The sequence below is a fragment of the Triturus cristatus genome, chromosome 3_1, assembly GCF_964204655.1.
Source record: "Triturus cristatus chromosome 3_1, aTriCri1.1, whole genome shotgun sequence".
Lineage (NCBI taxonomy): Eukaryota > Metazoa > Chordata > Amphibia > Caudata > Salamandridae > Triturus > Triturus cristatus.
In genome coordinates, this window is record NC_140583.1 from 318,621,952 (window position 1) to 318,634,642 (window position 12,691).

The following is a 12,691-nucleotide window of genomic DNA, read 5'->3' on the forward strand; positions in this document are numbered from 1 at the left end:
CATAGGCAGCGCGCATGCGCTGCCTCTACGAGGCATCAAGAAATTAGTATTAAGGGTGAACATCCACCCATTGCGTTTTTTTTGTTTTGCCCCTTGCCATTGGTTTAAATGTGGCATTGCTCTTTTAAACGCGCTCATTATTGGCTGATGGCTGATGGGCCGATGCATCACTTCCGTTTTCTTCGGATTTCGGAGAAAGCAGCATCGATCAACTACAGTTACCTTGCCCTGCAAGGCAGTATCTTTCAATGTAGGGACTACTTTGTTGTTGCCTGGTGCCTCCTCATGGACCCTTTCTCAGCATTCCGTTCACTCGTGGAGTCTGGAGGGTTTTTCGCTCCACCGGGCCGGTCTCCGTGGGAGGGGCGAGCTGGCCTCAGAGTGTCTCACTCCTCCTGCAAGCAGTGCGCCGGCCCGCCTCTGCTCTTTCCTGGGTGTGTGAGCGCTTCTAGCTCAGAATCGCTCCCTTTTTAAATAGTTAGATTTGTTTTCAACTTCAGTCTTTCCATGTGCTTAAGCCAGAAAACGGCCGAGGGAGCCAGGCGGGATGGACACTGTGAGTGAGTACCCGGGGGGGCTATCGGATGTCTCTTGAGTCCAAGTTTAACCAGATTTGGTGGCTCAGTGCAACCCCATCGGCGAAGGTGCAGGGCTTGGGATGCTTTCAGAGTGTAAATCTCACACAACAGAGATAGACTTTATAATACAAATAGAGATCCTATACAGTCAAGACGGGAAAATCAAAAGATTTTTTAATACTGCCCTCTCACACTTGGTAGTGTCATGCTTCATCATTGGGCCGCATCATACACCCAGGTGCAGACCAACACACTGGGTGGAGCGCAGTTTTTTTAGAGGCAAAGAGATGAAGCGCAGTGGTGAAGGTAGGGTATAGTAAAGAAAGACAAAGACACAACACAAAAAGTGTCAATCAAATTATACAGGAAAATAAATGTTCTCCTAAAACGAAAAGGGACCAAGAGAGGTGCAGAAATACTTCTAAAACTACCTAGGGGTTAACCCGTATCTATTTATTCTGTGTCAACCTCTGGCAGGTTTAACATTTTCAATCTGGGGAAATCAGGGAAGGTAACGACCCTTCTATCCCCACTGCAGTTACCAACATGTTTCTGCCAGCTTCTAAAATGAGAGAGAGACAAAAACAGACAAAACCCAACCTTGATATTCATACTCATCATTGAATTTCATTGTCTTTCCTCACACCAAAATACCTGTGCATTATTAAAAAGATTTTATTTCAGCCAGTATACTTCAGCAAACACCTAGCCCCTCACCATAGGTACACCACACAATCTTTCTAATATTGCACGGGTATTTTGGTGTGAGGAAAGACAATGAAATTCAATGATGAGTATGAATATCAAGGTTGGGTTTTGTCTGTTTTTGTCTCTCTCTCATTTTAGAATAGAGATTCCTCTCGATATTTTCCAGAGAAAAAAGACGTTGGGAAAAAGCCCACGTTTACAGAGTAAATAAGGTAAAAAATACCCAAGTAGGGTTCCAGACCGCAAAAATAGGGACCAACACCCTGAAGAATGCCAGAGCGACCTTGTGGGGCGCATAAAAAGCTGGCAGAAACATGTTGGTAACTGCAGTGGGGATAGAAGGGTCGTTACCTTCCCTGATTTCCCCAGATTGAAAATGTTAACCCTGCCAGAGGTTGACACAGAATAAATAGATACAGGTTAACCCCTAGGTAGTTTTAGAAGTATTTCTGCACCTCTCTTGGTCCCTTTTCGTTTTAGGAGAAAATTTATTTTCCTGTATAATTTGATTGACACTTTTTGTGTTGTGTCTTTGTCTTTCTTTACTATACCCTACCTTCACCACTGTGCTTCATCTCTTTGCCTCTAAAAAAACTGCGCTCCACCCAGTGTGTTGGTCTGCACCTGGGTGTATGATGCGGCCCAATGATGAAGCATGACACTACCAAGTGTGTGAGGGCAGTATTAAAAAATCTTTTGATTTTCCCGTCTTGACTGTATAGGATCTCTATTTGTATTATAAAGTCTATCTCTGTTGTGTGAGATTTACGTTCTGCTAAGGGAGTCAGAGAGGACTTAATCCCTTGTCTCTTCTAGATTGTGATATTTTATGCTTTCAGAGTGCACAGACGGCGAGCCTGGCTGGTAGACTCCAGCGCAGCGCCTGTTCACAGAGTAAACTGTTTTGAACCTACCCAGAGTCATCACATTGTTTCCTTCGGTGGCGAGAGCATTTTCATGTACTTCAGGGTGAACTGCGCTTTGTGGTCCCTGGAACACGCAGCGGAGTACTGTGGCGGTAGGATGGACAATAGTTTACTAAAATTGAGTGTAAACTGCTTTCCGGGATGACAGTTGTTTCTCAACGCTGACACACGAGTGTCACTTTGCAGCATTGCGCGGGGGAGGGAGTGTTAAAGGTGAAATGGGGTTTAGAATGTCTACACCCCATCGTCTCGTTAACTTTCCAGGGGGTCCGGGGCTAGCTATCAATAGTTCAGCAGGTGCAGTGGCAGCGATCTAGTGAAATTCAGGGCACACTCATGCCAGTTATTGCTACATTTTTACCACCTAACCTAGTGTGACCAGATTTTCAGAACGAAAAACCGGGAGGGGCCAGGACATAGAAATTGAACTAAATTGATGTCCTTTTAGGTCTCGGCATTTCCTATACAAAGATATGTAGATAGATAGATATTTATAAACATTCCCTTCCCCTTCTGCGAAGAGCTCCATGGTCCGGCTGTCGCAGCCCTCATTCACGCCTCATTAAATTCTGCTGAGTCGCTTGTTTCCTTTAAAGCCAATGTCGACGCTGCATGAATGAGCTGTATGCACACCCACCTCTGAAAGTCATGACTTTCACTGCGCTCCTCGTGTTTTTGAGAATTAACCTATAGCTGAGAAGCAGTTATTGTCACCGTTTCTCGTTGCTGGAAGGAGCTTACTGACATACATACATATCAGTGGGGCGCCTGTTTCACGAGCGCCGCGCTGGTATTGCTTTCATTGTTTTTTCCCCACTCTCTGTTTCCCCTCCCCTCCTTTGCAATCACTCACCGAGCTCGGCTTGTTTTCTTTAAACTGTTCACTGTGAGGGAATACTTTCCAAACATTAAGGATCGTCCTTTTGTGTGTGTGTGGTGACAAAGGATCGACACTTGTGGTACACTTCCTGTCTTATTTTGGAATGAATTCCAGTGTTTATTTTGCTCGTCGGTGTTCTGGTTGATAAAGTGCATTAACTCCAGAGGGATTTCTCTATTAGGCGTTGGTAGAAGCGAAGAGCTTTGGAAGCACTTCAAAGATGGAATCTGTTAGATCAGCTTCCAAATACATCTCCACCCCGGCCCCTGACCTGCCGTGTAAGTAAACAGGCAAACAAAGAAGTTATTATGGCTGTAATAATTATCACAATTAAAGTGAATTTTTTGGGCTGAAATTACCTCCTTTGTTTGTGCATTAATTAAAGCTCGTGCTTAAATAGGAACCGTGTTGCAGCATCTGGGTCCATTTTCACATGGCTGCTGCATAACCCGTGGGGGGAGGGGGCACTCGGTGGAGACGAGGCTGGCTCGAAATAACCGAATGAGTTAAGGCTGTTGAGTTTGTTCGGTGTTTGCAGGCACACTGAGTTCTGTTGTCTGCCTTGTCAGTAATTGCATAGCAGGCTGTCGTGTCTGGGATGAAGTGTCAACAGCTTCCTAGAATTCGACTTGTTTTCATCTACCTCATGTCAAGCCCTGTGACCCCTTTCTTCAATGCCAGTTACATAATGTTTCGATGCTCTGTCAGATTTCAGCTATAGATATCCGCAGGGCCAGTGCAACGGGTTTGAAAGTTACAAATGAATGATATTCATGAATAATTTTTACTGATCTTCATATAATTGATTGTTATTTTGGAGCGCCCTTTCACCTAGCAGAAATGCAGTGATTATGGCTATTGATGGGATCTGGCACCCTCTTTCTTGTAAGAAAGCCATAAGGCAGCTGCTGCAGCCCTAATGTAGTGAAAAACGTGTGAATATTATTTATTTATTTATTAACGGGCTCATATACCACAGACTAGATCCAATAGACAACGGAGTACTTCACACCGGAGGTGTAGTACTAGTTGTAAAATATAGCTAACTATAAAATATAAAGCAGTAATAATATACTAACCAGCATTTGCAATGCAATAGATCTAGTATTAGCAAGAGTTTGAGCTATTGGCACTGTAAATGACAATGTCTTTTATTTGTGTGTTTGAAAACCTGCAAGCGGTGCGTATACACGCACTTTGTACTTCTGGTCTTTGCTTATGAGAAGCGGGGCTGGCAGTAAAAGTGGCACAGTTACTGCTGGCTTTGCTTCTCATAAGCAACGACTATAAATACAAAGTGCGTGTTTACGCATCGCTTGCGGGTTTTCAAATCATAAATAAAAGGCATTGTAATTTACAATGCCAAAAGCTCAAACTCACGCAAAGGCGAGACCTATTGCATTGCAAATGCTTGTTTTATCTGAACTGCTTATGTCCATCTTATTAGCACTATGGTAGAAATGTATCTACTGTTTACTGTATTGGTACTTGCAATCTCTTTCGTAAGCTTCTGTCTCCTGATTGTCGCAGCATATATGTTTTACACAAGAATGACGCTGGACCAATAAATACTTATAGAAATGTCCTAATCGCCATTCTGTGTTTTTTCTAGTAATAAGTAAGCACAAGTGACTGAGCGAAAAGTATTGTACTGTTTTCCATGATCCCTGAGGAATCAGGGTTGTCATGTTCAGTGGTTGCCAGAAACTACCTACACCACTGTAATTGGTAGTGGCACTGAAGAGCTAGTTGGCCTAACGGCTGACATCTCCTGTGGGGGTGCCCAGAAGTGGTTTGGACACCAAGCCCTCAGCATAGGTCATCCAAAACGTGCAGGTCCTGGGGGACTCTTAGGAACTACACGATAACTGGTGGAGGATGAGTTGCCGTCTCTTCTGCCTTTAACCTCTCTCAAGTGCCCAGAGGCCTGAGGTAGCTGAGAGTGTGGCACCACCAGAGGTCACCTGCTCTGTCAGCCGTTCTCTAACCTGGAATTCCAAACAGTGACCACTTCAAGTGGGAGATGGAATGGGGTGGGAGGGCACGGAAGAAGGAAGGGAACTATTCAGACAGGGTTACGTTAAGGGTAGTGGTTGGTGGAAGGAAACCATGTGTTTTCATTTTAATTATTTAGGCAGGGAACAATTGATAATAGCGAGTATCGTGGAATTGGCAGACTCGAATCAAGTTCTTTTATTTTTTTAATATTTGTTGAATGGAGATAATTCTGAGGATGATGCGAGAGGGTGTGAGGGTGTCGAGTATTATCTTTTACCTTGGGAGGAGCAGAGTTGAGATTTTTAGAACATGGTTGAGGTAGATCGCAGGACACCTGGTGTACATATATTGTAGGTACCACACAGGGTGCAGGCCTGGGTGATGTGGGACCATGTTGTGCACAGCTCTCCCATGGATCCTCTCTCCCTGTGCTGCGGATCTTCACAAGAGGATCCTGGGGATAAAATATCATAACATTGTAGATGGGTAACTAAATAAAGGGGGTGATTTAACCTCAGGTTCTGAGTGCCATCTTAGACATGCCTTGAAAAAAACATTCCCTTTATTCACGTTTACACCAATCTATAATTATACATGAATGTTTCACTTATAAATAAATGCTTCCATTGTGTTTTTGATTAGGTCCGAGTTACCCCAGAGGTTCCAGTGGTGGTTCTTTCAGACAGTACCAGGTAGGCCGAAGTGATTCCCGCAAGGTTACTAAGAGAAATGTCATTCTAATGTGCGGTGTGGTTCGTGACATTTAAGGTGCAGAGAGATACCAGTATGCTCACATGTGAGGATGCGAAATTGTATAATATGTGTCAAGTTATGGTCGCTGTAGATTGGTAAGCCAGCCTCAAGGTCATCAATCACCCAGCCTTGCATCTCTACCAATCACTAAAGACAGTCACTATAGAATATTGCTTTGTTTGATGATGTCACTTTAGGTTTTGAAGTGTATTTAATAGTAATGTGACAAAATATACGTTTAATTACAATAAATAAATACTTTCTACTTTACAAATAGGCAATGTGCAAAATTTCACTTTGTTACGTTTCTTAGCTATAAACTCAGACCAGCAAAGCGCCTTGAAGCTCCTGACACACATCAAAGCATCAGCATTTCATGTATGATACTCAGAGTGAGCCAAATACCTCGATTACATCTTTCTTACAATATATTGCCCTTCATTTAGTAAACACTTGACTGATCAACGTTTGTTCTCTGACAAAGAGTGCATTGCAAGATGATTGCTGAGCAATAGCTCGTGCAGTCCCTCCCCTTAGTTCCTCTTCCACCCTACATTTCTTTTAAGGAAGTGGGGCTAAATTGTTGGACAACATTCTTATTTCTATCGTGGAGCCCTGCTTCTTTCCTTGATCACAGGATCTGCACTAATAGTGGTGATAGGATCTAAAACTGACAAGGCGCTGCACCTTCAGAATGTACCAGAAGGTAAGTGGCTGGTCACAGCCACTTGCCAAGGACAATCAGTCCTCTCGGACACATGCTGGAGTCACAAAGGTCACTTTTCTCGCCCCTGTTCTCCAGTGCCACGGCACCGGCTGCGCTCCCAAATATTCCCTCTTCAGAGTAGGAGCAGCAAAGAATCCTGGCGAGGGAGTGCTGATAATTGCAGGAGGCGCTAGAGAATGCTGTACTTTAGACATACAATACATCCGAGAAAAGACAGCTATTAATTGCACTGCTTCTGTGTAAATATAGTGTTGGTGTCCCGCTATAAAAAAACATCATAGCGTATTTGGTTCATGCGTGTGGTCTCCTGTGCATCTTTCTTTGATGTAGAAATTGAAGTAAAGAGTGATATGTTCAGAGAATTTCGGCATCTGATCCTTGTAGCGTGCAGCAACGAAATCTAGGTAACACAAGATTGATAAGAAAGTATTATCATTATTTTAGTCCAAAGGTGTAAAAAACATGATGGGTAGTGCTACACAGCCGCTGTCTTTTTTTCCAGCAAACTAGTAGCATCACAACTCAAACAATTGTGAGGATACATGTACGAAAATTAGTAGCAGTGATTAATAAATAGCTTTTTTTTGTGAATCGCTAGTTAGTAATGGCTATTACTAATGTACTAAAGTGAAAGCTGGCCCTGATTTCTAAATTAGCGATTGCTAGTGGGACGGAAATAGACCTAGCTCTTGGATATTAATGAGGTAGGTTGTAATTTGTGACCCAATAGAGTTTGTTGCCACACAGGGATGGTGGTCTGCAGGGGGTCAGCACGCCACCATGTCTTTGATTGCTTTTAAATAAAATATATATGTTTTTCATATAGCCTGTTTTCCTTAAAGGAAACGGGATGAGTTTGAAAGTAGAAAGTGAAATATTACATTTTTATTTTTTAAGAGTAGGCTGTGGTCTGTGGGACCACTGCCTGCTCTTAAAAAAATTCTTAAACATTCTCAAAGGAGAAGGGGTCTTAAAGGACCAGCAAATTCTGCGATTCTTTTATTCGGGCTGTTTTGTGACCACAGAAGTTCTTCCTACATCTAGCCCGTGGTTCGTAGAAAAATTGTTTATTATTGAAATTCTGCGACATGATCACAACGTGATATCTTAAAGTAAACTCTTTTTGCTGTGTCCATTCTCCACAAAGCTCCCTACATTCTTGTCAATCTCACCTCTTGCATCAAAGTGCTTACTATAGAAGTAAAATAGCAAAGTGGATAATATTAATTATTGTGAGCGATGTTTGTGCCATGGTTACCAAGGGGCATATTATCAAGCACGGCGTTAACATTATTGCCGCTTTAGCGGCAGAAAACTGCTGCTAAAGCGGCGATAATGGCCTTGTTAATATGCGGCAGAGAATTCCCATAGAAGCCCAAAGATTTTCAATTAGGATGTTTTAATCCCGGCCTAAATGTGTGGCACTGCTACCGAATACATTGCAAAGGAAAGTTTAAGCCCGCTAGGCAGACATCTAAAGTGGCCTTTATTTTGTATCTACTCTAGGACTGACTGGGATTCTCCTGCTGGTCGTTCTGGCTTTTATGTACGTCTTTGCTTCCCATCACTTCCGGCGCATCAGCTTCCGCGGCTTCTGGATCACCCACCATTTCTACGTTTTGCTCTACATGTTGGTAAGTAGGTCCGCAGAAACGTGTATTCATAATGACAAAGTATACTGTTCTCTAATGGGATTCCAGGTTTATTCCAGGTGCATAAGGAAAAGGGAGGTCAGGTGGGAGATGTAATAGAAACAAGGCTATGCAACTTAAAAGATGGGTCTGTTTGTCACAACCCGAAACAAGTGCTAAAGCGACTTATCCAAGATGTAAAGTAACCTATTGCATTATGGGTTATGTTTTTAATATACATTGTGAATGCTGAATAGATCACTATTTTTAAAAAAAACACAGGATTAGCCATGCAGCCTGGTTCAAATTACTTTGCATGTGCAACGCATGCTTTACAATAATAATTGTGGGATTTCTGATTGTCTCCCAAACAGAAATAAATTCTGTCTACTCACTGGTACAGACTCTGTATGATTTTTCTTCCAGATCATGGTTCATGGTAGCTTTGCTTTGCTCCAGAAGCCCCAGTTTTACGTCTATTTTGCTATCCCTGCGCTCATCTACGTGGGGGACAATCTGATCAGTCTCAGCAGGAAAAAGAAAGAAATCAACGTGATCGGGGCAGAGCTCCTCCCTTCAGGTATGTCTGAAACTACTTAAACTCCAACATAAGCAGGATCATTCACTCTCCGCAGCAGCACGAAGAAAGGACGGAGCACTGCGTCATGGTGGGGAGGCATGTTTTGGTAGAAAAGATGTGGGATAATGATGGAGATGTAGCCTGATGGACGACGTTGTGGTCTAGTAGTGGAGGTGACATGTAGTGGAGGTGTGGGAGATACAGGGCCAGCACAACATTAAAGAAATTCCAGGTGGTGGCTTCAGCATCTACACTTTAGGGGTACCACACAGACCATCCAATGGGAGGACTCTTGCCTTTCAGCTGATAATGGACACATGTTAACGTCTACCAGACCTGACACGGAATCACGTGAGCTGGGTTAAGGGCTGTACCCAAGTCAATCCACCTCAATACTAGCAGTGCCATGACCTCTATGCAGTGGTTTAGTAAGGAATGGGGTGCCGGCAGGCAACATGTCATTATTTAGAGCCTCGCACTAAGAGCTCTTTCTCCTGAAAGTGGGGGCGGTTCCGGAGAGGCTGTTGGATTGTTTGTAGTTGAAGGACCGATCCCACCGGAATGGTCCCTGCCATGTTGATTTCAGCCAGAGCTGAAGTGAGTGTCCTTTATCACCAAGGCAAGCCGTACCATATGCCTATGGATTGCTGCACCCACGGCTCTGAACTTTGGGTTTTCTGATCTTGCCAGGGTTTTGGGCCCATATGGCCATCCACAACCACTTCCCCATTTAAAATCAACCTCGCTGTCTCATCCCGACCATCTGATTCTTGCCTTCGTCTTCATCGTGGACCCCTCATGCAGGCAGACCCCACTACCCGGTGGCCCCATCCAGGTGGATCGAGGTGCTCTCAATAGTGCGAGCTGCTCAGACTAAGCCTTCACCGGCAGATCTATGCTTTACAGTCCAGGTAGACGCAGACTCAAGACACTCAAACAGATACAAACAGCAGTCTCATAAATTACATTTCTGCATTCCTGGTCACAGAGCAGGAGACACAAGTGTGGTTGGCTCAGTTCCAATGCAGCTTCAAGAGACACAGAGAAAGTGAAAGTGCAGCGGAAGATCTGTGTGGTGGGTGACTTTTGTGTCTTTAAAGGCATGGGCAAAGTGGGCTCTGGCCCAGGGCCCCAGCCTTTTAAGGGGCCCCGATAGAACAAGCCCTGTTCTGCATAGAGTGTTGCTCGGATGACCTTTAATAATTCAACAGATTCAATAAAACAGATTGTTTCAAATTCAGTTTTCCTTTATTTTTGATGTGGGTGATGTGTAGGTCAGGAATGAGGCAGATTGCCAAATGGTGAGTCAATGATGCATTCCCGGAGCTGGCTGATGATGATGGAGGATGTGGCTGGACTGGACTTTGGCGCATTAGAGGCAGCTGAATTATGCCAGATAACCCGAGGGGTTTTACTGGCCAGTATTCACCAGTTCCAATCACCTGCTGAAATCCATGCACTTATAGTTGGATGGCAGTATCTGACCAGTGTGACCAGGGCTTACCAGAATTTAGAATCCTGGCACTGAGGCTGGACTCGATGCACAAGTGCTACAGTTTATCACATTACCCCATGACCCTGGTACCACTGCTGCAAGATGTTGCTCATTCTCAAATTTGTGCAACCTTTCCCAAGGGGATATAGATGCTTTGGAGATGTGGCTTGGCCAACCATCATGGTGGTCACTCGTAGTTAGAGCTCATCAATCTGCCAAAATGAGATGCGCGTGCCTGACATCAGCAGTTGTGTAGCCCAAATTGACACCCCCTGGATAGCGGGGGACTGTCAGTCCACTCTCTTCCCTGATCTGGAGGCCTAAACTGCAGAGGTTAGATCCTCTCATGATGGAGGCCTGATCACAAGCCCCCGGCCAGACTGGAGAGGCGGCTGCTCTGTCAGCGTTGGGGACATGCAGTGCTCCCCTTGAGTGAGAAAAAACAAGCAAGGCAGCCGGGTAGGATCTGTGGCCCCGATTGTGGCTCTCTTGATGGTGGGAGCCCGTCATCCCTCTCTCCATCCCGATCTCAGGGCCTAACCTGCTGTGGCTGGAGCACGCAACGACCGAGGCCTACTCGCAGGCTCTCAGTCTGAGTTGTGGGTTGGCCGCTTTCACCTACATTGCAGACCTGCGATGGAAAACAAGCGAGAGAATCATGGGGGCTCTGCACCAGGGGCCGTAGTAGCACAAAACTGTTGGCCGCTCTAGTGCAGCTGCCTGCAGTGCCTCTGAGACGCTCTACGTCTATCAACCTTGCCCTTGGAACAGGAGGCCACAGCGAAGGAGCGCAGGTTAACCTTGAGTCTGTGTCCCCTCCAGAACCCACCAACAGACCAGATCAATGAGATCTGGGGGACCACACGAAGACAGCCCAGGCAATGGAGATACTTAGACAGAGACACCCTCCCCGCCCTAATTCGTGGATACAGGCCAATGTTTGTCTCTTGGTACAGAGGAATCTGTTCTTCCCTGGGGATGTCACACCTTGAGATGTTGTGTCATAGTGAGTTGCATTTAGAATGGGGTCATTGACATTAGAGACTGTAAAGTGGTGGGTTTGAAATGGAATTTGGACCATCCTTCCTGGATGATGATGCTTCACAAGTATATGTCACCTTCATGAACAGTAGCGGCTCTCACCTTTGACCGATGGCCCCTTATTGATTTTTCTTTTACTGTCTTCGATATGGTCGAGTAGATGGGTGCATTATCAAATGAGGATGACTAAAGATCATTAGGGCCTGTGCTTAATTTGAGCTGGTGGTTGCAGTGGGGCCCCCCAGCTTTCATTTTTGGGGACTAGCACTTATTATTTCCCATCAGATTCTTAACCAGAGCAAGAGAGAGAAAAATACAAAAGAGGGAAATAAGGAGGAAGTGAAAGATAGAAAAAAGTGAGAAAGAAAGAAAGCAGGAAATAAAAAGAACCTGCAAGAGTGAGATAAAGAGGCAGGGTTAGTTGGAAATGAATACATGACGAATAAATTAGAATCATGACTACACAGCCTTCGCATTTAGCACTCCGAGTTTTGAAAGTGTAGGGCACAAGCTCAGGAGGAAAGCTTTGGGTCCTGGTACTTATAAATTAAGTCTTGATAAGAGCCCTAGAAATCAGTCTCAGTTCAGAGGGTTGGCCACCCATTTTTGAGGAGAGGATAGATACTCCTGTGAAAAAGTGAACTGTACCTACTCTCTATCAGTATTCTGCTTCGTTCTCATTCACTATTCTTAACAAGCTTTTGTTAAGTAGTCATGCAAACCACTCAACCTCACCTTTGGTCTATGATCATCAATATGTAGTCGTCCTACTGTGTATCCTTAGAAATGTGACCCTATGCCTACAGTCAAAGTGGGCATGTCATAATTCCAACATGGGGGGCTCTCATCTATTTTGGGTTTCTTGGGAATTCTTTGAATGGACATAGTTTCCGATTTCGTGAATTATAATGGCTAGCATTTCAACCTTAAGGTACCATGTGCACTCGTCCATGAAGACTTGGACTTGGTAGCCATCAGGACAGTATAAGTAATGAACACATGGGTCTCAATAAACAAAGGTGTTTGGCAAGGATAAAGCCTGTGATTTACAAAAAGACAGAGTTAGTGGGTGTACCACAGCCTTCATGCAAGTTGGAAAAGACTTTCAGACTCCCAAAAAGGCTTTTCTGACCCATTCTCAATTATACAGCAGAGTGTAGCGTTCCCCTCCTAATGGTGAGTAGAAAATGAATGTTTCATTGGCTTTTGACTGTAGGTATGGCTGTAAACCATTGAGCTGTCACTGGTTACCAAGTTAGGGTGCTAACTGAGTCTCTGCGGCACAGCCAGCCCATTGGGAATCATGAATGACAGTGTTGGAGGGAGTAGGCAAGCAATGGTCCACTGCATTATCCCCCTAATGTCATGTATTAC

At 44.4% G+C, this 12,691-nt stretch overlaps 1 protein-coding gene across 3 annotated transcripts in view; it reads left to right on the top strand.

Moving 5' to 3' along the window:
* LOC146860186 (dual oxidase 1-like) overlaps nucleotides 1-12,691 on the top strand; it is a 1,129,619-nt gene that overhangs the window by 1,067,485 nt on the left and 49,443 nt on the right. For all 3 annotated transcript variants that reach the window (XM_085644023.1, XM_085644022.1, XM_085644024.1), the window contains 3 exons: nucleotides 5,733-5,782; nucleotides 8,077-8,204; nucleotides 8,628-8,781. In XM_085644023.1, the coding sequence (XP_085500149.1) occupies nucleotides 5,733-5,782; nucleotides 8,077-8,204; nucleotides 8,628-8,781 (332 nt within the window). The remainder of the gene's footprint in view (nucleotides 1-5,732; nucleotides 5,783-8,076; nucleotides 8,205-8,627; nucleotides 8,782-12,691) is intronic.